Source organism: Limanda limanda, chromosome 10, assembly GCF_963576545.1.
Source record: "Limanda limanda chromosome 10, fLimLim1.1, whole genome shotgun sequence".
NCBI lineage: Eukaryota > Metazoa > Chordata > Actinopteri > Pleuronectiformes > Pleuronectidae > Limanda > Limanda limanda.
The window spans coordinates 21,746,240-21,767,185 of record NC_083645.1 but is presented as its reverse complement, the minus strand read 5'-3'; the positions used below and the strand labels follow the sequence as shown (position 1 = coordinate 21,767,185).

The window sequence follows — 20,946 nt, the reverse complement described above, 5'->3', positions numbered from 1 at the left end:
TAAAATATGACAGAAATAATAACAACAATAAAGACATAGGTCATTGCAAAGGCAAATCAATGATATTAAACACAAAAATTATTGTCTTCAGTGCATTAACAGAAATATATTTATTCTTATTATTAAACAAGGCAACATTATCAAACAGACATTGAGGCTGGAACACGCTTTTCTGGAAGTGTGTATGTTTCAGTGTAGGTCCCTCTTTTGAAATGTTGGTATAATTATCCCCAAATACTTGAAAATATAACCACATTCTACTCATCAATGGCAATTTAGTAGATAAATGATATCTTTATGTTATATGTAACTAAGTGGACAAGATACTAAAAAGCACGACAGAGAATGGATTAAGACGGCACTTGAGGACTGACCAAACTGAATAACTCAATCTTCATTAATGATCTGGCTTTTGATCCGAGGCTTGAGGTCAGTGGAACCAGTTTACAAGGTGTGTGAATAAGTCAAAACTGAATAATGCACAAACGTTGGAAGCATGATTATTATTCACCAATGATTGTTCCAAACTGCAGTGACATGTCCAGCAGGCTTCTCTCATGATCGAGGGAGACAAACGAGGATGGCAATCACAATCACGCACAGAGCCAACAGCACCCCCAGTGCAATTACCAGTAGGCCCTGCTCTTGTGCTGAAACCAGAAAAAAAAGTTCCATTAGACATTTAACTCTTGACTACCCATTTACTTCTGATTAATTTTTGACTTTTTTTTAAAAAAACATTTCAAAAACCTTTTAGCCTAAAAATCCACCGAGGTTTATTTGTAATTAAATAGAAATACACAGTTAAAAAGTAACAAAGAAAATCTTGAGAAGCACTCAAGTACTAAAGTTGTAGGTTTTCAAACAGAAATTTTTCCAGAATTAGTAAAACCATTAAGAGTAGTGAAATGGACATCAGTCAATTTGAGAAGAGATTACATTATTGATATATATATTGTAATCCAGACAGAGCCCAGGACTGATCCTTGTGGAACACCATTGTTAATTGGTTATTTCTAGCTTTGACAAAAAATCAATTAAACTTAATATTACAAAGGGTCTTGATAAACACACAATAATTATATTTATCAAAAGCTTTTGATAATTGTTAAAAAACAGACATTGCTACCATTCGACCAAACAAAAGGAACATTACTTATATATTATATAAAAAAAATGTTTATGTAATTTACTGCCTTTAAGAATTAGGTATAGAGTTTGTCATTTCTCACAGACACAGTGTGTTTAAATCTCAGTTTCCTAAAGTTACCTATACCAACGCATTGGGTCTCCTGAGCAGAGAGGTCGCGCTTCTTTCTTGATTATTAAACACAAGTTTCACAGAACTGTAAAAACGTACTTGTCTCCACTTTGGTTCCTTCACCAAACAGGATCTCTCCACATGTGACCACAGCGCAGTAGTAAGTCCCAGCATCTGAGGAGTTGTGTATAGTTTTGGACAGACTGTAGACGCAGCTCTTCTCCTTTTGTTCATCATTACTTTTGCTCTGAGTGTAAATGAAGTCGGGAAGGGAGCGTCCTGATCCGGCTCTGAACCAGTGCACACTGTGTTCACCTGGACACGGGACCAGGTTTTCTTTGTGGTTGAAGAGAAGTGAACACTGGAAGATCACTGAGGCTCCTGGTCTGACTGACGCTGTCTCTGGACTTTGTTTCACAATAACAGATTTCGGCGGATTCTGATCTGCATGGTTTAAATTAGAAAAAAAGGAACAACATAATTTTTTGGGCTCATGACCATGAGCTCTGATACTGTATCTGTAAATTAATAAAACAAAACATTTCAATGAGCCAATGATCTAAATTAGAAATGAGAAGTAAAAAATGGTTTACCGTTCACAGCCAGGAAGATGCCATTCACAAAGGTCTGTGAGTACGCCGTTCCATTTTGACAGAAGTATGTTGCTTCATCCTCCTTCGCCACATTTGCGATGGTCAGAGAATAATGGGACATCCCCTCTGTCACGCTGAAACGCGAGTTCCTAAATTGCCCCTGGAGCGATTGCATGGAAAAAGTTCCTGTGGCGACTGTTTGAATCAGGTATCCATGAGTTTGTTTGTACCAATGGAAGAATTTGCCTTCCTTCTCTGAAACCTGACATCGTAAAGTTGCATTTTGACCAATTCCAACCACCATCAAGGAGATCTGGGGAGGAACCTCAGCAGTTTGAGACAGAGCTGAAGAAAAAGAACATAAACAAATTTACAAGACAAAAAGACAGAAAACATCTGCCGTCAGATGGACTGGTTCAGGCCATTATCTTTTAGCTGTACTATGGCTGTTCAATATTATCTTTTCATATAATATTATATATCCATATTATTATATCCTTTAAAAGTCACACTTACACACTGAAATAAGAAGAATCAAAGTTGCCAGTGGTGTGAGCATTGTGGTAAATCACCTTCCTCTTGCACAACTGGTGGCTTCCCTCCTAAACTAAGATGTTATCTACTCTCGACTCTACAAAGTTGAAATCATCCTGATTGGCTGAAAGGTTGAAAATTCACTCCCCCTAAATTGACCAAATCAATTATTCATTTTAGGTGCATATACGTTGTTTTCTGCTGTTGGATAAGTTTATATTTCCAGAGCAGTTTTGTTCAGTTTTGCCCTAATAAGGTAAATGTGACGAAAGGTTAGGTGCCATCTTTCTTTGTCTGTGATTCCCGAACAGCAGTGATTTGCCAGGTTAAAGTTGCGGGACAAGAGTAAATCACTGAGTTAATCTGTTACACGGCCTGTAGAATTTTCTTTATATGAAGCCACTGTGCTGGGAAATTATTATTTAATCTGTCCTTTATCTGTTTTATCCTGAAGTTTCTCATGGCAGGAAAATGTAGAATATTTCAACGTAATAGTGATATTTGCAGTGTTTGACTGAAAATCAAATAGAAAAGAATCTGATAATTATAAAAGTTCCTTATTTTTCTTTTGTCATCATTCTCAGACGACTGACACAGATTTGTTTCTCTTGTGTGTTGCTTTTTTGTCTGATCTTATGATTTTATTCATTAAACCTTGTGATTCTTTCATGGTATATTAAATATTTTAAAAAATGAAAATATCATAAACATAGAAAATTAAACATTTCTATTTATATCAATATATTTAAATGGTCATAGGCATAATTTTACACCAATCATTTAATCTCATGCAAATTCATGGGATTTGTAAAGGTTTAGACCAAAAAGGAAGAAAATCTATCATGTTAATCAAGGCAACGAGAATGTTTTATTGAAATGTGTAAATCGCTGCCATACATTTCTACCAGTAACTTTGAAAAAAATAATCTGAGATGTTATAATTCCCCAAAAACAATTCTGTATTAATGTTGAAAGTTGAATGTTCAGAGCAGGTGAGTGTATATGAATAGATCGCCTTCCCATGTTGGTTCTATCATGCACTTAGAAATCTGAGAGAAAACATCAACATCAACATAAACCAGTCTTTATTAAAACAAATAACAATGTCAATGAAATAAGCCAATACATTGATGAATTATGGTCAAACAGAAATACTGATAGATTCTATCACCAAAAAAAACAAAATAGAAAAAGATCGTAATGCTGTAGTTCAAAATTGCATTGTCAGCATTCATTTTTGTTTTTCTGAATACTGGAAGGTCTTGCTAACTAACTCAGTCATTCTGTTCCGTTTAGTACCCTCCGACATTTTGTCTAGCATCGAACACCATGTACACCAAGCTCGGCTAGCAGCAAACAAGGCTGGTTAGCTTCGGACACTAAATGACAGTACAGGGAAACAAATCGACCGCATTGATGACATTTTTGTTGCACAGCGCAGGAGAGTTGGATTCTTTTCACAAGACCGTTTAATAAGCTTTTATTGTGAAATATTTGCAGGACAGGAGAGTGCACAGCTTCAAAATGTATAGTGTATATATTTAAAAAATGTACAACTGACAACCGCGACTGGCAGCCGTTCCGTGTTGCCGCGGTTCTGTAGACGTTGAGAAGCCGGTTTGCTCCAGGTGTCACTCACGTATACATACTCACCGGTGTAATTTGGTCGCTACCCTTAAAAATATGGAGTTTGTTAACAAACCCAATGGCACAGGCCCTGCTACACCGATAAAGAGGGATGTTGCTGGATGTGGTGATGCGCTCAGCTGCGCTTTACAGAAGAGTACAAGCACTGATGTGGTGACTCTCTCTTCTCCTCCACTCTTGCTTTCCTTTCAAAGAAAGTCGGTGCTACATAGGTTAATTCCTCTGCTTCACCTTCCTGGAAAAGTACAACATATAGTGTTGATGGCGAAAAATTCTTTCAGAATAAAGTTGTAATATCAAGTTAAAGTTAAGAACATAATGACTTGGTGAACAGTGCGTGTTCGTCCTTTATCCACCACTTGAGATAAATGTGATTCCACTCTTTACAATTTTACATGATTACAAAATACACATGTACAATATAATATTGTTATCCTAAAATAAAATAGTTAAAAGTCCAAGTCAATTTAAATAGCCATGATGTAATTGTACAATTTACTGTAATTCGTCAAATTCTTGACTTAAATGTCTTTCACTGTAATTACACACTCTGACTTAGTTACACATCAATGAATTGTTAACACAAAAATATTGATCATAGCAACTCTAAAGCATATTTACCCAATTATTTGATTGATCCTGACTCGACCTGCCATGTCCTTTGTGATGGAAAGTCCTCATGGTGCCTGTTAAATAAAAGGAAAAGTTTTCCTGTCACTTGAACACTTGTTATCTGCTGAAGTAGTCGCCATACACACATTCTATAATTAATAAATATACAGCTGGTAAAACTGAACCCAAATGCATGTTGTTCCAAAGGCGACATGAAGGTGGATTTACCAGTAGAGATCCACTGTTTTCAGGACTTAAGATGCAAAATTGCTAATAACTCAAAGGGAAACCAAAGCTAAACACTGGTGCTTCATATGCATAATTCAACAATTGTCAAAATGTCACTTTGATCAACTTACCTTTACAATGTTTGCAAACTGTTTGATTTACTTTGACACTAATGACGACAATCACGGTCACACAGCAGACCAACAGCACCGCCAGCACAAGGACAAGTGGGTCCAGTTCTGATCCTGAATCAGAGACATTTCTATTTAGTCATTAAACATTATGTGATTGTGGACTCTTGGGATTAATCATTTGTTATTGGTAACACTGGCTTTTCTAGATTCAAGATGTTTTACTGTCAAACCAGTTACAAGTGCAAATGTAATAATGTGAAAAAACCCTTGCAGGGAAGCTCTGAAGTTGCAAATACAAAGAAGATGAGAAAATAGTATAATAATAATAATAAAAAATAGTATAATGATAATAAAGTAAATATCCAATAATATAATTAGAATACTTGTTTACAGAGACATAATGGGACAAAATTATGTTGCAATGTTATAACAGTGATGGCCTGAACACTTTTTTGTTTTATATTTAAATGTATTGATATTTTTATTTATAGTATTGTCAGCTGGTATATGACGGAATTGTTGAGCTCCGAGCAAAAAGCTTTGTGTTTTTATCAACACAATGTTTAGCTCTTAAACTCCTTGCTAACATTTAATACATTAATCAATCAAGATGAATAACTGTGAATATAATATAATTCATACTCGTCTTAACTTTGGTTTCATCTGGACACTGGACCAGGTTTTCTTTGTGCCTGGAGAGAAGTAAACACTGGAGGATCACTGAGGCTCCTGGTCTGACTGACGCAGTCTCTGGACTTTGTTTCACACTGTAATGTTTCTGCTGATCCTGATCTGCAACATTTATTTAAAAAAGGCATTAAATCACTTTACAATGAAAATTGTTACTTACAAACATTGTCCCTCACATGCGCTCAGACACTGACAGTCCAAGGTATTTTACCGTTCACAGCCAAGAAAGTGCCACCGATGAAAGTCTGTTGATAACTTCTTCCATTCTGACAGAAGTATGTTGCTTCATCCTCTTTGCTGACATTACTGATGTTAAGAAGATACCGATCATCCACTCTTGTGAGTGTGAAACGTGAATCATTGACTTCAGTCCTGTGTAATATACTTGAAGCAACTGTTTGCAACACATGTCCAAAAGACTGTTTATACCAATAAAAGAATCTGTCTTCAGAGACGAGACATTTCAAACTAATGTTGTTGCCGCGTTCCACTGCAGTCAGAGAGATCAGCTGAGGAACCTCTGCTGTTAGAATCAGAGCTGTTGAAAAGAGACAAATAACACAGTTAAGCCTTGTATTTTATACAGTATTTATAAATCTACAAAACAGTATAGATGGTTGAACAATAATTTCCAGTAGTATATTTGCTAAGGTCATGTACTCACCCTTTGTACCAAAAAGAATCAAAGCAGCCAGTCGTCCAAACATTGTGGTGCAGCAGCGTTCTGTTGACCTACTCATGCTTCCCCTCAAATGAAACATATACTGATAAGGTCATTGAGATTTTAACAGTCGAATACAATCTGATTGGCTGAAACATACAAACTGCACTTCCCCCTAAACTTGGTTATCATCCAATTGAAAGAGAAAATAGGCTCTAAATGGTCACATTGCAGGTAAAATAGAAAAAAACGATTGTGTAGTTTTTATCAAATTCTGATAATAATCTTAAAGGAATAGTTCACCCAAAAATGAAAATTGCTCTATATTCACCACTATGCCGATGGAGGGGGGGGCTTGGTGAATTGTTTCAGTCAACAAAACACTTTTGGAGTGTCAGGGGTAAACAGCGTTGCAGCCAAATCCAATACAATTTAAATGAATTACCACTTCAAATGTAAAAAAACATCAAATGCCTCCATACTGCTCCTGTGGTGTCAGTACAACAAAGTTGTTGGTCAAGATACAACATCTGGTGTTACAGTAGTAGTTGTACCCACATGTGTTGGCTGGTAGAAACACTAAATGCTGAAAACTTATACGAAAGGGATATAAGAAAAGGTTTCAGGGTCTAAGCTTGTTTTAAAACGCAGAATTCATGGTTAACTCTGTGTTAACACTTTTTCCGATTCATGTTTGGAAACATCAAGAATGAGGCCAGCAGAAAGAGAGACGGTGGTTTCGACAGTGGGCTGTGGAAACAAATCTCAAAGAAGCACATGAGCTTTATATATGTTAATATGTCAAAATCACATTCGATCTTTCTATAAGTATAAAAATACTGTATAAAATTATTGTCGAGAGAAAAACCGCCTCTAACTCTGAAGTTTCAAAGCTTTTAGTTGAATTCATTCTGCACAACTGTCTTCAGAAGGAACAAAGTCTCCTGCAAACGCTGCACACAGACGTAGGCTGTGGTGGGCCGCTCTGCCCTTTGACCAACCACTGAGGTTGTTTACTCAGAATAGACCTGAGCGAGGGCTTCAACAGGAAGCAGCGAGTTTAAAAGTGCAAGCAGCTGAAATCCTCACAAAACCAGTTTTATTTAAACCAGTTGCTGTTGATATGTTCTTGTGTATGTCTGTAGAATGATAAATTCATTGATTCTTCCACTGTCCAGATGAGAAAGGATAGTTTTGCTGTTTTAAGTTATTAATGAATCATTGAAATCAGTTCACCTCAAATGAGTCTGCATAGAGGGTCAGATTCTTTCATTTAATATTTCCCTGAAATATTTAAATTTAACAATCTGTTACCATAAGCACTTGAATTCTTTTAATAATATCAAAATACTGATGAAGGCTTAATAGGCTACACATTGTTTTTATTTGTATTGTATTTATGATATGGAGCAATCTATAATTATCATGCAGCCCAGATGACCTCACTCACTTTTTTTAACTGAACATCGTCATTTTTAAATATCTGTGGCTACTTCGCTCCCTAACAAGTTGCAACATGAAACTAGTTAGTGGCTGAAAGCTGCGTTTTGCTCTCTGCTGCTCTAGATAACCTGAGGAGGCCTGAATACATTCCTCTAAAATAGTTGATGTTTGCACCCGAGATTAATCAGGACCCAGTATCACAACAAACTTTTCACTGCAGGAAAGGAACATGTGAAATTATTCAAATTAACCGTGGACCACAGTGATTATTGCAATGCAGTAGTTAAATCTCACTCGTCACATCTGTGTGTTTTCACCTTTCACCGCACATCTTTGTCTAATGCAGATGGACACGCTCACACAAACAGAGAGGGGGGAGGAGTTTCCGTGGTTTTTGACTGACGTGCTTTGTATTTTTCCACAACTGCAGACAGCTGTATGGCAAACAATTAATATAAAATTAGCATTTTGTATTTCGGATACAATTTACATGTTATGTACATATGCATTTAAAACATGTGCAGCTTTTCATAAAATGCCAGAGGACAGATACTCAAACACAGGAACTCCTCCATCGGTCTTTGTTCAGGTACATGTCTGCGACAACAACAAGTAAAACCACAGGCTGCAGCGACACTGAGAGAAGGCTGGGCCGTCTCTCTGCCCTGAGACCAACCACTGAGGCTGTTGACTCACCACACACCCGACTATGGGCTTCAAACTGATATGTAGTGAGGGAAGAGCGACATGCAACTTCAGCAGGTGGATTTTTGTTGAACAAGCTGAAAATGTTTGTGTGTGTGTGTTCAAATATATTTTCTGCATGTGTATTTTCATTTGTTTCCCCTCGTTGTGGAGATCCTATCATCTGTGCATTTGAATGATAATTGACATTCAGAGAGTTACAGGTTATTGGTAAAGCTTTGAAATTGAGCCCCCAAATTTTAAATATTTCATTTTCTAATAATGGCCATGGATTTATAAAAACTTTTAGTTGTATATAAGTTACGACAGCCTTGATATTTTTTACATATTTTGAATATAGCAAAAAAGTCTGACATATTTTGAATTTGGGGAAGATATTCTGTTGGTTTGAGTTTTTGACAAAGTCCCATTTAAATTCATTGTTCCCCTCTTGCGATAACAAGCCCCCTTATTGACAAACACGTATATCTAAAAACAAATTCCAAATGAACTTTTTCTTAATAAACTATTACTTATCTATATAATGTAATGTATAAAATCTTCATATTGTTTTGTTGTGGTGTTGTTTTGATTGAATATTATTTCATTCAGTACTAATTTGTACCTGCTGCCACTGCATCACTGTCAGCTGATGCACACTGAAACAGAATTCAACAACTGTCGAATTACTTGTTGATAATTTGTCAAAAGTTAATTCAAGATCAAAGCATAAATTTGGCAAGTGTGTGATCATCAACTACTCCTGTAAGTTGATGTGATATTAACAAACATACCAATAAAACACTGGTATTCCACTGGACGTTTTAATAACAGATATAAAAGCAGAACGAGCTCAGCTTCTTGAAACTGAGCGTGAAAAAAGCCCCCTCGTATTCACACCTTTATTCGAAACCTTCACCACAGCAATGCTTAAGTTTCCATTTGGTCTTTGGTGGTGACTGTGCACATGTGTCTCTGTGTCTGTTTGTGTCTCATGCATAGTTTTTTGCTGTAGTTTTAACCCCATAACTTGAAAATGTATAATTATTACTTGGATATGTTTTACAGGTCGTTCCAGTTGTATCATGAATCTCCATTCTTTGGTCTTTTTTGATGTTGTACAGTTTGTTGTGTTTTGTAAACTCGATGTGAATGTGTTTCTGAGATACTGTGGCAGTGGAGCTCTGCTTCCTGCTCACAGTCGTCTGTAGAGAATACAGACGATGGACGGTGTGACCACAACCACCCCCCAGCTCAACATGCTGAGCTTGATGTGCTGTGTGGGAGGGTCATCACTGGCTCCTGCAGCGTTTCACTGTGTCAAAGAGCTGCATACACCTTTTTGTCTGTAATTAATTAAATATAAACCGTTTGTAAGATTGTATTTTTTGATTTGAGGACGCAGAATCTTACACTGTAGATATATATTGTTAAGTGCTGTCAGAATTGATTCGGGCCTCAAAGCTTTGGCATTGAAATGCTTCAGGTTATTGTATTATATATCACTTTACTTCTAAATATCCTATCAAATCAAAAACATTATTCCAACAGTTATTCAAAGTTACCTGCACTACATCCTGCTAAACCTGCGGAGTTGAAACAGATGTTTGTAATTGTTGGAAAATGAAAGTAATTACTCTAAACTCAAAACTGGTTCATCACTTGTGCAGAAACATAACACAAAACAGTGTTATTCCACATGACTTCAATATGCATTTAAAATGACCTTCAGAGAAAATTGGGACGAAATGGTGACGACTTTAAAGCAAAGCATCAAAGTCTTTATAAGGAAGTTGAAAAGTATGAAACGAATTAACTGACAGGAGATTAAGTTTGTTAGAAGTTATAAATGTCAGTTTCGATACATGTTCTGTTAGTTGCTCAGCCTATTTTACAATGTAAGACTGTGGGGGAGTATTCTTGGTTACGTCCCTTAATCACAACCGCTCTGTACATTGACGTCTTCCTTGGGCCATATCCCCAACCCCCCCCCCCCTCCCACCACCAACTCTTAATAAAGTTGGTTGAGTAGTCTTATGATGATCCTGTTGACAAACAGCAAAGAAAACACAACATCATTGACCAAGGTCGTCTTTTTTACTGTTTGTGGAAACCAGTGTCGAATTCTGTTTAAACACAATTGTTCAATAGTGAATTAAATGAGATGACAAACACAAATATGTGCTGCATTTGTCCATAATGTGTTGTTAATTGTGTTATAAGGGAAAATATCTTATACCTGACCCAATGTAATGTATGGGAAGTAATTATAATCTTTACTTTACGTAATGATGGTTACTCTAGTGTCATTTTTAGAAACATGAAACTCGAGGTTGATGTTGGTTGTTTCATGTGTTTTAGATGGAAAGATATCAGATATTATTTCCGCTGTGAAAATGAGAGGCCAATCATATTGCTCTCACGTTGTTCCCACCCACTTGATATGATTACATGAAGGAAATCTTCCTGCAGTATACAAGCATCTAAATCAACGACTGTCTGAAGAGGATTCATTAAAATGCTGATCTTATTCCATCTGCTGCTGCTGCTCGGAGCGACGCGTAAGTTAATCTCTAGATTTTATTTGGAATGTACGGGATGTTTTAATTGTTGTTCTTGCGTCAAATCAGCACAGCACATTTATTAGTCTGTCATTATCATTAATCGTTGCTCTATTTAATTTTATTTTTAGGAAGTGCATGCGATCAGATCTTTGAGACAAAGACTGTTGATGTCGGAGATGAAGTGAAGTTGACGTGCAGCCGCCGCCAGGAGTCGGTTTTCAGATACCTTTTTTGGATCAGGCTTGTTTCTGGAAACTTGCCTGAATTCTTGGGAGGAACATTTTCCTTCGATGATGTTGGTCTTAATAAGACTCCTCACTTTACAGTCAAACAAGAGCCTGGAAGCTTTGTTCTGTACATTAACAAAGCAGAGCCGAGTGATGCTGGAGGTTACTACTGCATACAACAATTTGACTTATCCATGAAATTATTGAATGCAACATTTCTGAAAATTAAAGGTAAATAAAAAACACAAACATTTCACATCTTTTAAAAATACAATAACTTTGCAAACACCAAACACAACTTATAAGCACTTTATTTTTGTCTCTATATTGTCTTTATAAGGAGAATAAATATCCTCTCAATTTACTTCAGTTCATATAAGTAAATGTATTTAACGTTCATTTTTGTGTTTGTATTTCCCAGGACCAGAACCTGATATAACTGCTGTCATTCAGGTCCCTCCATCTGACCCGGTCGGTTCAGGAGACTCTGTGACTCTGCAGTGTTCCGTCCTGTCCGACTCTGACAACCACACATGTCCAAGATATGACAAGCTGTACTGGTTCAGAGCTAATGAATCTCATCCCAGTTTAGTTTATGTTCATGGCAGTAGTGGTGATGAATGTGACGGGAGCCTTGAAGCTCACTCAACCCACAGATGTGTCTTCAATTTCTGTAAGAGTTTTAGTTCCTCTGATTCTGGGACTTATTACTGCGCTGTGGTCACATGTGGAGAGATTTTATTTGGACAAGGAATAAAACTGGAAAATGAAGGTAACTGTTTTTTATTGTTAAAATATCACATTCGTGTGTCTAATTTGGAATCAATATAATAAATTGCTATCATGTATCACAAATTTGTCTCATTTGTTCCTTTTGAATTTAAACATTATTTCAAATCCTAATTAACTTTGATATTTAATTCTTGTGTTTCAGTGATCAACATCTGGAATGTACAGAAGGCCATTACAGTTCTGTGTCTGTTAAGTGCTGCATTGGCTATAAGTCTGATTGTTGTTGTCGTTCTGTTCAAGAAGAAAACGTGTGATTGTTGCAAAGGTGATCAAATATTTTCATATTTTACTTATTTAAAAGTATTAAGCAAAAGATAAATACACAGAATTTACATTAATCATTTGTTTAAATTGACCTGCAGCATCTTTTATCACACAGCTGGAGTTTCTTTACAAACAGAGGCTGCAGCAGTCGGTGGTAATCCGCTAAGTCAGCAGGTAAAGTACATGAGGAAAAGACAGAAACAATTAACAATGGAGCCCAAACATTTTATTGATTCATATTTGATCCTGTCACCGACACATCGGTATCTGCATTTGTTGCGGGACAGTCTGTCTGTGTCAGTCAGACATGGTTCAAATGATCAAAGGATCAAAATGATCTGGTGCTTAGTTTGACCTCGTTGTCGTTTATCTGAGGACGTAGAAGAAGATGTGTTCAACTTGAGCATATCACATGTCCAAGTAGCACAAAACTAATTTTACAAAACACCTGCCGAATGTGAAGTTGATTAGATCGAGGGTTTGCGAGATATATGTTCTACATTATATGTAGATAAATATAAAATATGTTACTCTTTTTTATTTTACTTCTATGTATTTGTTTGTAATCGTTGTTAACAATTTACAAACACACATTAAGGAAAATCTTTACTAAAATCTTTAATATTATATAATATTAGCATCAGCCCTCTCAAATCCACATCAATCGGATGGTTAGTACAGCATTGGTTTCTTTTCATATGTTAATTTCGAGACATTTAGTTTTTTCCACATGCTTCCCCAGAGACACGAGGACTCCTTGGTTTATTCTGCACCAACCTTCAGCAAGAGGAGGGCTGGCAAAACAACCGGGAGAGGAAATGTAAAACCTGCAGATGAAGAAACTGTCTACTCTGATGTCAGAGCTTATGCGATAGATTAACAATCCAAACAGTCGTCTTTCTGATTAAATAGCTATTATCATTCATGGCTTGTTGTTCCCTCACTGCTGAACACTCAACTAAATCACCACTGTTTGCATAATGGTGGAACGAGCTCCCCATCACCATCAGGACATCAGAAATTCGACAAATCTTCCATCGCAAACTAAAAACGCATCTCTTCCAACTTTACCTTGACTTAAAAAAACAAAACAAAAAAAAACTTCCCTCCTGCACTTTGTAGTTTGGCTTTCTTGAAGAAAATGTTACTTTCTTGATTCTTTTTGTTCTGGGTTCGTACCCTCATGGTTGATGTACTTATTGTAAGTTGCTTTTGATTAATGCGTCAGCTAAATGAAATGTAATGTAACTGTGTATTTTTTATTTCTCAGTATTTTTCAAGGTCAATCGTGTTTCTACTCAAACTGGCTTTTTGAAAGATTCAAACTTTCACTCCGTCTCATATGCAAATTAAATCTATAAATAAAATGTAGGTTTGTGTTTATTGTTTAATCTTAATACATAAATGCATTGTAAAAAAAACTAAATCTAAAATAACATTTGACATTAAAACTAACAATATTTTATCAATGAACTAAAAATCGTTTTCATATAATGTGAAATGAGTTTTTAGACATTTAAAATGTTTTTTAAAATATTTATAATGTAAACTACCTGCAGGGGGATGAAGTTAAAAAATTGAGATTGAATATCTTGTTTCTTTGAAAACAATCAAAACCAAGACAATATTTTTTCGAGGCTCAAACATCAAATTATTATTCATACTGTTTTATTTTATCGATTATTAGAATTTTACAAATAACTTAAATTAGTTTATAGTAACCATGAATCTGCTGGTGCTGTAGAAATTATATTTTCTGTGTCAAAAAAAAACAGTGTAGTACCACCAGAAATTGAGGGGGCAGTGTAGCCAACAGTAAAAACAAGATGACAATAGGACAAGAGGAAGAATGTTCAACAAAATATTAAAGCGTGTATTTGTCTCAATGCATTTCCTGGTTTCACATCCCACATTATGTTTAGAATGAGTCCAGAACCTCTTCTCTCTGGGTTTCCCTCTCATGGACGTATGTGAGCAGTGACGGTTACAGTTTGAAATGGACGTTTCTCTTTTTGTACTTGAAGGCAGCACGAAGGAGCCTGATGAAACTGACTCCTCATTCAGAAGGAGAGTTTGTGAAGGAGTCTCTTGTTGCCGCTGTGTGGTGTAGCTCTGTCTTGAAAATCCACCTCATTGGCTTTTACTGATATGACGTATTGACAAAAAATGCATGTTTGGCCTCGGAGGAAACAACAGACATAGCAAATATCAGCCAACTATACATTTTTGTTTGTGGGATCACTGGTGCTCAGTACAGGGAAAGAATTCCTTTTCTTTGCAAGCCAAACATGTTGCAGCAAGAGGCGAGGACTTGTAGGACAAAGCTGTGTCCTGCAACAAGCTTTGAGCATCATCATCACTACCATCAGACACCAGAGAGAAGCAGTTGCAGCCAGAGGTTAGTGTGATGTGTGCGCTGTAATAAAGTATGGCCCTAAAAGCATGTGATGAACTTTAAAATGGGCCTTGATAGGAAAGAGGTTCCACCTGCTGAGGTGGTGTATTTAAAAAAAAAGAGATTGTTTTAAACGTAGACGAGCCCAGCTTCCTGAGATCAAAACAGAGAGAGAGTGCAGATGTGATGCCCCTTAGTCTGAAAACCAAGCCACAATAATGCTGACGTTTCCGTGATAGTGGGTTTATGTGCAACTCTTTGTGTTTCAGATGCAGCATGAAGCCAGAAACAAAACCGAATCTAAAGGAGGAGACAACTGCAGGGCTTTTGTTTTATATGAAATCTCCCAGTTGATACACTTGAGTTCACCCTTGTAAATAAATCATTGGTTTAACAGTTAACTCAAGATTATTATTCATCAAAAGCAGCACTTGTAGTATTGACAACAATGTTTGTGTCACAGTAATGCTTTTGAAACAGTGACAAACCAGAACATGTTGTTTCATAAATATTATGCTAGTTGTTTGTTGTATTTATAACATTTAGCATTTAACAAACATGCTTGAATGGGTATTCAGAGGATAAACATAATATTAATTTAAGGCTGAGAAGACAAAACAATACAAAATAATTAGTTCTAAACTAAATAAATAAAATGAATAAATGGTCAGATATGATACAGATAGTTACAACATGGTCATCACAGTAGACGTGTCTCATTACAACATATAATCGGAGCACATCTAAGATGTAACAGTCCCCTCCCACTGTCTGCTGTGTGGCTCAGTTCAACTGAGTCACCACACAGGGTGAGCTCGTCATCATCCATGACATTTGGATCTGTTGGCCCCGTTTCATTGAAGGTGACTCCTCTGACTTTCTGAATTACTGTCACAAATAACTCAATATATTTTAATACAGCAAGAAAGAAACAATATATTCAACAATCAAAAATATATCTTATCAGTAGATGTATGAAAAGCACAGCCTCAGACCCACAGAGGGTATAAGTCTTTATTGTTTTAATGTTTACGGCTTGCAACTTTAATGTATTGGTTCACTCTCACTTCTCTCATTAGAGTTACTACCTGCGCCAAGGAGAAGTTAGTTTGTTTGCTTCTTTGGTTGTGGGATTTGTTCACAAACCTTTGAATCAATTTCCAAGACATTTGCTTTCATATTTACAGATGTATAACCACCTATAGATTTCTTGGTATCAAACTTCTACGAAATGAACTGCTGAACGAAGCTGTTTGTTGATTCATGAGGTAAAAGATAGTGTTTCTATAGCAGAGACTGTTTAACTGATTTGCAGCTGAAAGTTCAGCTCTAGAAACCCACCAACAAACTCACTGATGGAAAGATGATAGATATTATTTCCACTGTGGTCGTACATTTAAAAGCCAATCAGATTGCTCAGACTCGTTTCCTCCCACTTAATATGATTGCTTTCAGATGAATCATTGTATCGTGCTTTTCAGAACTCATGTGGAATAACAAGAAAATGTTGAACATATTATATTTCCTGCTGATGCTCAGAGTTGGACGTAAGTACATGTAGAAAGGTTTGATTTAGTCTAATTTCAAAGTGGACTTAATTTTGTAGTAATTTAATATATGACTTGTATGCACATATATTTATATATATGCTGTGTTAACTGTGTTTTCAGGATGCATAGACGAGCTGAACTTTGAAACAAAGACTGTTCGTATCGGAGATCATTTTAACCTGTCTTGTATCAGGAGGAATTCGGGAACCTTGATGTGGATCAGGGTTGTTTCTGGAATGTTACCTGAAGTTTTAGGGAAAACAAGTGGCTTTGTGACTGTTGATCCTCGTATTACAGTAAGAATAGAGCCGGGAACATTTGTACTGTATATCACAGAAGCCAACCAAAGCGATACAGCAGTTTACTATTGTATCAAAAGACACTTAGAAAACTTAATATTTTTAAAAGGAACAGACCTGAGAGTGAAAGGTAATTACAGCCCAAAGAAATGATAATACATCTGTCTGTTGTTTGTTTTTTATGTTTAAATTGTTTTTCTATTTTTCTTATTTACCAGGAGCTGGTGCTAAGGCTTCAGTTCCTACATCTCCTGCTCCTCCCGAACACTCTGTGTATCTGCAGTGCTCAGTCCTCTCTGACACTGTGAACAAGAAATGTCCTGAAGAAAAGTGTATGAGCTGTTTCAAAGATGGATCACGTAGTTTTAATTATACTCAAGGGGACGGTGTTGATGAATATGAAGAGAATCCTGAGAAACTCTCAACAGTGAAATGCAGCTTCTTGAACAACATCAGCTCCTCTGAGGCTGGGACTTATTTCTGTGCTTTGGCCACATGTGGAGCGAGAGCTTCTGGAAATGGATCAAAACTCAACACTGAAGGTAATTGCATCATATTTCTCTGTGATTGGGACATGAGTATATAAGGTAATGGCATTTTTATCCATAATTTAACATTGTAACAGCTCATCACAGCTGATTAATTTATTTTAATTACACTTCTACGATTAGTAATTTTAATGTTTGCCCTTTTTCATTTATGTCAGCAGTTAAAACTTGGAATTTGCAGAAGGACAAGGTCATTATTTTCCTGTTATTCGCTGCTTTGGCTATTTGCCTGGTTATTATAGCCATTCTCATTTATTCAATCAGGAAAAACAGCAAAACGTCTGACGGTGAGTCACAGCATTCCTGCATTGATTTATTGAAAAAGTTTTTGAAAAAGGTTGTTTCTCACTAGCATTGTGGTATTTTTTTATAATATAGCTTCAGTTGCTTTGCAAACAAATGCAACAGCCACTGGATATCTGGAAGATCAGCAGGTAAGGTAGACACAGTAAAGTAGAGATTTTGTATTTTTTTTTTCCTGCAGCTTACATCTGTCATCTCACATTTGTCTGTATTGTTTCCCCAGACGGACGAGGACTCGTTTGTTTATTCCACAGTAAACTTCAAAGCCAGGGCTAGGGATCCAAAAACAGCAGAAGAAGAGAGCATCTACTCTGATGTCAGATTCCTTGAGTCGGACTAACTATCGAAACACTGCATTTGCCAGTTGATGTTCATGTTGTGTGAAAACGCACACCTAGTTTCACCCTTAAGTTAAAAAGAAAGTGAATCATGATACAAGGTAACTGGTGTTTATCTTTGCTGTGGGAAACAAATAACTGTAAACATTCACTTCATAATAGAGTTTTCATCAAAGTTGTGAACCCTGTCTTTTTATACATTGTACAGTATTGCTGATGATAATTTACAATATATATATATATATATATATATTTTTATTTTTTTTTACAAAAAAAATCTGTCAACTTCTTCCGTGACTCACATCTATGAGTAACTCAGACAGGAAGTGGTGGGTGTGTAGATGTGTCGCTTACTTCTTAATGGACAAGACAAAAATGACCAAAGCGCAACTATTAAAATAATAACTCAGAAAGTAATCATGCTATTTTACTTTTCTTTTTCTATTTTTAATATTACTGACTAAACCTGCTGATATGTTGACATACACACAATCATCAATACACATAAATAAAACAAAACAAATCGGTTGTGGTTGGTGTTTACTAACCACATCCCTCTTAATATTAAATTTAGAGTGATGTCAACACACAAAACTAAAATGGTGAACATGGTAAACATTACGCCTGTTCCACATAAGCATTGCATGTTGGCACCTAAAGCACATGTGTGTGCTGTTGGTCATGACTCATAGAAGATTCCAGTGATGTCAGTTCAACCTAGTGAACCCATGACCTTTACATGTACTCGTCCTCATGTTGAGCTCAGCAGATCAAATTGAGAACGATTTAAATGAGTCAAAGTTACATTGAGGGGTCAGAGTATTGATTCTTTGGAGCTGGGCACATTATTCTGAGAGGTGACTTCTCTAACAGAGACCAACTCTGATCCCTCAAAGCATCAGACTTTATTGGATTATTCATTACAAGGTTAATACATTTGCATTTAATATAATATAAAGAGCATAGAACATGAATTTTCTCTTTAATGAAAATGAAAGTTCCATAAATGATTCATATTTCATCCGGATTTTGAGAAGTTACTCACAATAAATTAGACAAGGGATATTATTTAGATAAGTATTCTCTCCAACGTTAACTAAACTTTTCAATTACCAAAAATGTGACTGCAAAAATCATTTAATCAATCAATTCATACACACATAAGTTGTTTTTATACATTATTTAATCCATCATCATCTTGTCAATGAATTGCATCAAAATTATTGTCTGACAGTGTTTCTGATGCTTGAGTATGTACAGTCCTCTGGTGAATTCCTGTTATTCCATCTTGTAGCTTTTCTTGAGTTGAAACCAAGTGCAGCGTAGTTCATTGCCGCTGCGTCACCATCCTGCAAACAATATGATTCAAAGTTATAAATAAGTCCTGTAATACCACAACCAAGTAATATTTTTACATGTTACATTATATGGTGTCCAGCCTGATACAAAGGATCAAGAGAGTGGCTGAAAACACAGAATATGGCCACTGTGAACTCAGCCACCTTCTAGCAGATCCAGAGAACTATAGATCCAAATAGGTGCTAAACAGTAGATACTGGTGGTGGTCTTGCTGGTCAGTTGCCAAGAAGAGGTTCACCCTCCTTCTTCTTCAGCATGCAAACTTCATTAGAATCAGAATCGACGGAAGTAGTAGACAAGAGTTTGAACTAGATGAGGAAACACTGTTCTTACAGAATGATGTTCATAGACAGTCAAAGACGCTTTGAAGGAAACACAAAACAGTGGATGTTTAACTTGGTGTAATTTAATAAGGAAATATGGTGAATCAGTATGTTATTAACTTGTAATGACTACAGCCTAATTATTAATTTGCTTATAGGCTCTTACAACACTTAGATGAGGTTTGGGTCAGGATGTGGTCTGGTTTGACACAGAGGAAGTCCTCTGTGTTAGTTACACCTAATCAAGATCAAATCACAAAGCTTAACCAAAATTATTTCAATGCCGACTGTGGTTGCAGACCTTTCCTTTCTACTTCCGCTGTTTACCATTAGGTCTCAACATGCATTCGATATTTAGATTTTATTTACCGCATCATTTGGTTGATCCTCAGCTGATCCATCAGGATGGGAGGCAGTCGCTGCTCCTATTTATAAAGGCAGGATAATAATGAAATATCTTGACAACTCATTTTACATGTTATACAATGTTTATGCCAGTAGATGTCGCTCTGGCAACAGCATCTCAGACTAAAACAAATTGTGTCTGTCACACCTCCCCCTATGTTCATACCAACGTGCTGTCTATACAGTTTATGGGTTTCAGGAAGCCCAGGGAAAGCTCCTCGACATTCAACTAGCTGCATAACTGAATAATATGACTCCTTCCAGGCGTAAACGTGAAGCTATTCATGTAAAAACCATGAAATTAGATCTTAATTATAACATCACAACCATGTTTAACCTGTTACAAAAACTGGCATTAAAAGAACAAAAATGGCACCGGCTTACTGGAAAATCCATGTGCACATAATGAACCAACCTTTGCAATGTTCGCAAACAGTCTTTTTCTTTCTGAAGAGAATTAGAGCAACAATCGCAATGATGCAGCAGAGCATCAGTGTCCCAAGCGCAATGACCAATGGAAGTTGTTCTTGTCCTGGAATGGGACAGAATCCCAGAGACATTTCATTACAGTGAGTTTACTCTTTCTATCTCTCTCTCGTTCTGCTTCTCCAGAGCTGCATGGTTGTTATTTTTCCTACTGACGGGTGCTGCTATGATTGATAAACCTTGATAACACACTATTGTCATTACAAAAAACAGTCGGTCGAGGCAGATGGCCGACAACGCAGGGCCTGGTTTTGGAGAACTGTTGGGTTTCTCTTGAATATTGGAAGGTTTTAGGTGTTGCCATGTAAAGTGCTTTGAGTTAATGTGTTTTGTGATTGATAATTAAATTGAATTAAAGCCTCAACAAAACAAATAGTACCACAGGAAATTGAGAGGAAAACGCGCACAGGCACACACACAAGCAAATCAAAAACAGAGAAGTTAGTTGAAGCAAAGTGAAGCCAAACTACACCAAAATAGGATTGATTTCATTATAATCCTCACTGAGCCTGTAAACTGTGTAAACTAATCCAATAAATCCCAACACTGAGCAGTCAAAGCAAGTGTATGAATCGTTAAGGAAAGTTCCTGTAGCCGTACGGAGAA

General features: G+C 36.5%; 5 protein-coding genes across 5 annotated transcripts in view; 2 read left to right on the top strand and 3 right to left on the bottom strand.

Moving 5' to 3' along the window:
* Window positions 1-145: 145 nt before the first annotated feature.
* On the bottom strand, window positions 146-2,434 carry LOC133011903 (uncharacterized). The gene is made up of 4 exons (XM_061079835.1): window positions 2,371-2,434; window positions 1,855-2,199; window positions 1,361-1,705; window positions 146-650 (listed from the first exon to the last, which is right to left on the bottom strand). The coding sequence occupies exons 1-4, from the start codon at window positions 2,411-2,413 to the stop codon at window positions 556-558; spliced, it is 828 nt and encodes a 275-aa protein (XP_060935818.1). The 5' UTR covers window positions 2,414-2,434; the 3' UTR covers window positions 146-555.
* Window positions 2,435-3,959: 1,525 nt separating this feature from the next.
* LOC133011478 (uncharacterized) lies at window positions 3,960-6,406 on the bottom strand. The gene is made up of 6 exons (XM_061079204.1): window positions 6,364-6,406; window positions 5,911-6,237; window positions 5,652-5,801; window positions 5,007-5,120; window positions 4,657-4,721; window positions 3,960-4,270 (listed from the first exon to the last, which is right to left on the bottom strand). Exons 1-6 carry the CDS (start codon window positions 6,404-6,406, stop codon window positions 4,151-4,153), a joined length of 819 nt encoding a protein of 272 aa, XP_060935187.1. The 3' UTR covers window positions 3,960-4,150.
* Window positions 6,407-9,710: 3,304 nt separating this feature from the next.
* Window positions 9,711-13,455, top strand: LOC133011477 (uncharacterized). The gene is made up of 6 exons (XM_061079203.1): window positions 9,711-9,717; window positions 11,180-11,509; window positions 11,700-12,050; window positions 12,213-12,335; window positions 12,450-12,508; window positions 13,077-13,455. Exons 1-6 carry the CDS (start codon window positions 9,711-9,713, stop codon window positions 13,212-13,214), a joined length of 1,008 nt encoding a protein of 335 aa, XP_060935186.1. The 3' UTR covers window positions 13,215-13,455.
* A 2,770-nt stretch (window positions 13,456-16,225) lies between these two features.
* On the top strand, window positions 16,226-17,973 carry LOC133012142 (uncharacterized). Its single transcript, XM_061080122.1, has 6 exons — window positions 16,226-16,276; window positions 16,400-16,708; window positions 16,797-17,120; window positions 17,288-17,413; window positions 17,505-17,560; window positions 17,653-17,973. The coding sequence occupies exons 1-6, from the start codon at window positions 16,234-16,236 to the stop codon at window positions 17,767-17,769; spliced, it is 975 nt and encodes a 324-aa protein (XP_060936105.1). The 5' UTR covers window positions 16,226-16,233; the 3' UTR covers window positions 17,770-17,973.
* Window positions 17,974-18,880: 907 nt separating this feature from the next.
* LOC133011902 (uncharacterized) overlaps window positions 18,881-20,946 on the bottom strand; it is a 3,152-nt gene continuing 1,086 nt past the window's right edge. The window contains exons 4-6 of the mRNA XM_061079834.1: window positions 20,270-20,386; window positions 19,819-19,874; window positions 18,881-19,116 (exon numbers count right to left, since the gene is read on the bottom strand). Coding sequence (XP_060935817.1) covers window positions 18,988-19,116; window positions 19,819-19,874; window positions 20,270-20,386 — 302 coding nt within the window. The 3' untranslated portion in view covers window positions 18,881-18,987. The remainder of the gene's footprint in view (window positions 19,117-19,818; window positions 19,875-20,269; window positions 20,387-20,946) is intronic.

What these genes read in the sequence shown, in the direction of transcription:
- LOC133011903 (XM_061079835.1), bottom strand. Translation starts at nt 2,413, where the DNA reads ATGCTCACACCACTGGCAACTTTGATTCTTCTTATTTCAGTGT. An exon ending in GATTCTTCTTATTTCAGTGT is followed by an intron (nt 2,200 to 2,370) that starts GTAAGTGTGACT and finishes CTTTTTCTTCAG; the next exon opens with CTCTGTCTCAAACTGCTGAG. An exon ending in AGGAACCAAAGTGGAGACAA is followed by an intron (nt 651 to 1,360) that starts GTACGTTTTTAC and finishes TTCTGGTTTCAG; the next exon opens with CACAAGAGCAGGGCCTACTG.
- LOC133011477 (XM_061079203.1), top strand. An exon ending in AACGTGTGATTGTTGCAAAG is followed by an intron (nt 12,336 to 12,449) that starts GTGATCAAATAT and finishes TTTATCACACAG; the next exon opens with CTGGAGTTTCTTTACAAACA. An exon ending in GTAATCCGCTAAGTCAGCAG is followed by an intron (nt 12,509 to 13,076) that starts GTAAAGTACATG and finishes ATGCTTCCCCAG; the next exon opens with AGACACGAGGACTCCTTGGT.
- LOC133011478 (XM_061079204.1), bottom strand. Translation starts at nt 6,406, where the DNA reads ATGTTTGGACGACTGGCTGCTTTGATTCTTTTTGGTACAAAGG. An exon ending in GATTCTTTTTGGTACAAAGG is followed by an intron (nt 6,238 to 6,363) that starts GTGAGTACATGA and finishes TCTTTTCAACAG; the next exon opens with CTCTGATTCTAACAGCAGAG. An exon ending in AGTTTGCAAACATTGTAAAG is followed by an intron (nt 4,722 to 5,006) that starts GTAAGTTGATCA and finishes TTTATTTAACAG; the next exon opens with GCACCATGAGGACTTTCCAT.
- LOC133012142 (XM_061080122.1), top strand. Translation starts at nt 16,234, where the DNA reads ATGTTGAACATATTATATTTCCTGCTGATGCTCAGAGTTGGAC. An exon ending in GCTGATGCTCAGAGTTGGAC is followed by an intron (nt 16,277 to 16,399) that starts GTAAGTACATGT and finishes CTGTGTTTTCAG; the next exon opens with GATGCATAGACGAGCTGAAC. An exon ending in GATATCTGGAAGATCAGCAG is followed by an intron (nt 17,561 to 17,652) that starts GTAAGGTAGACA and finishes TTGTTTCCCCAG; the next exon opens with ACGGACGAGGACTCGTTTGT.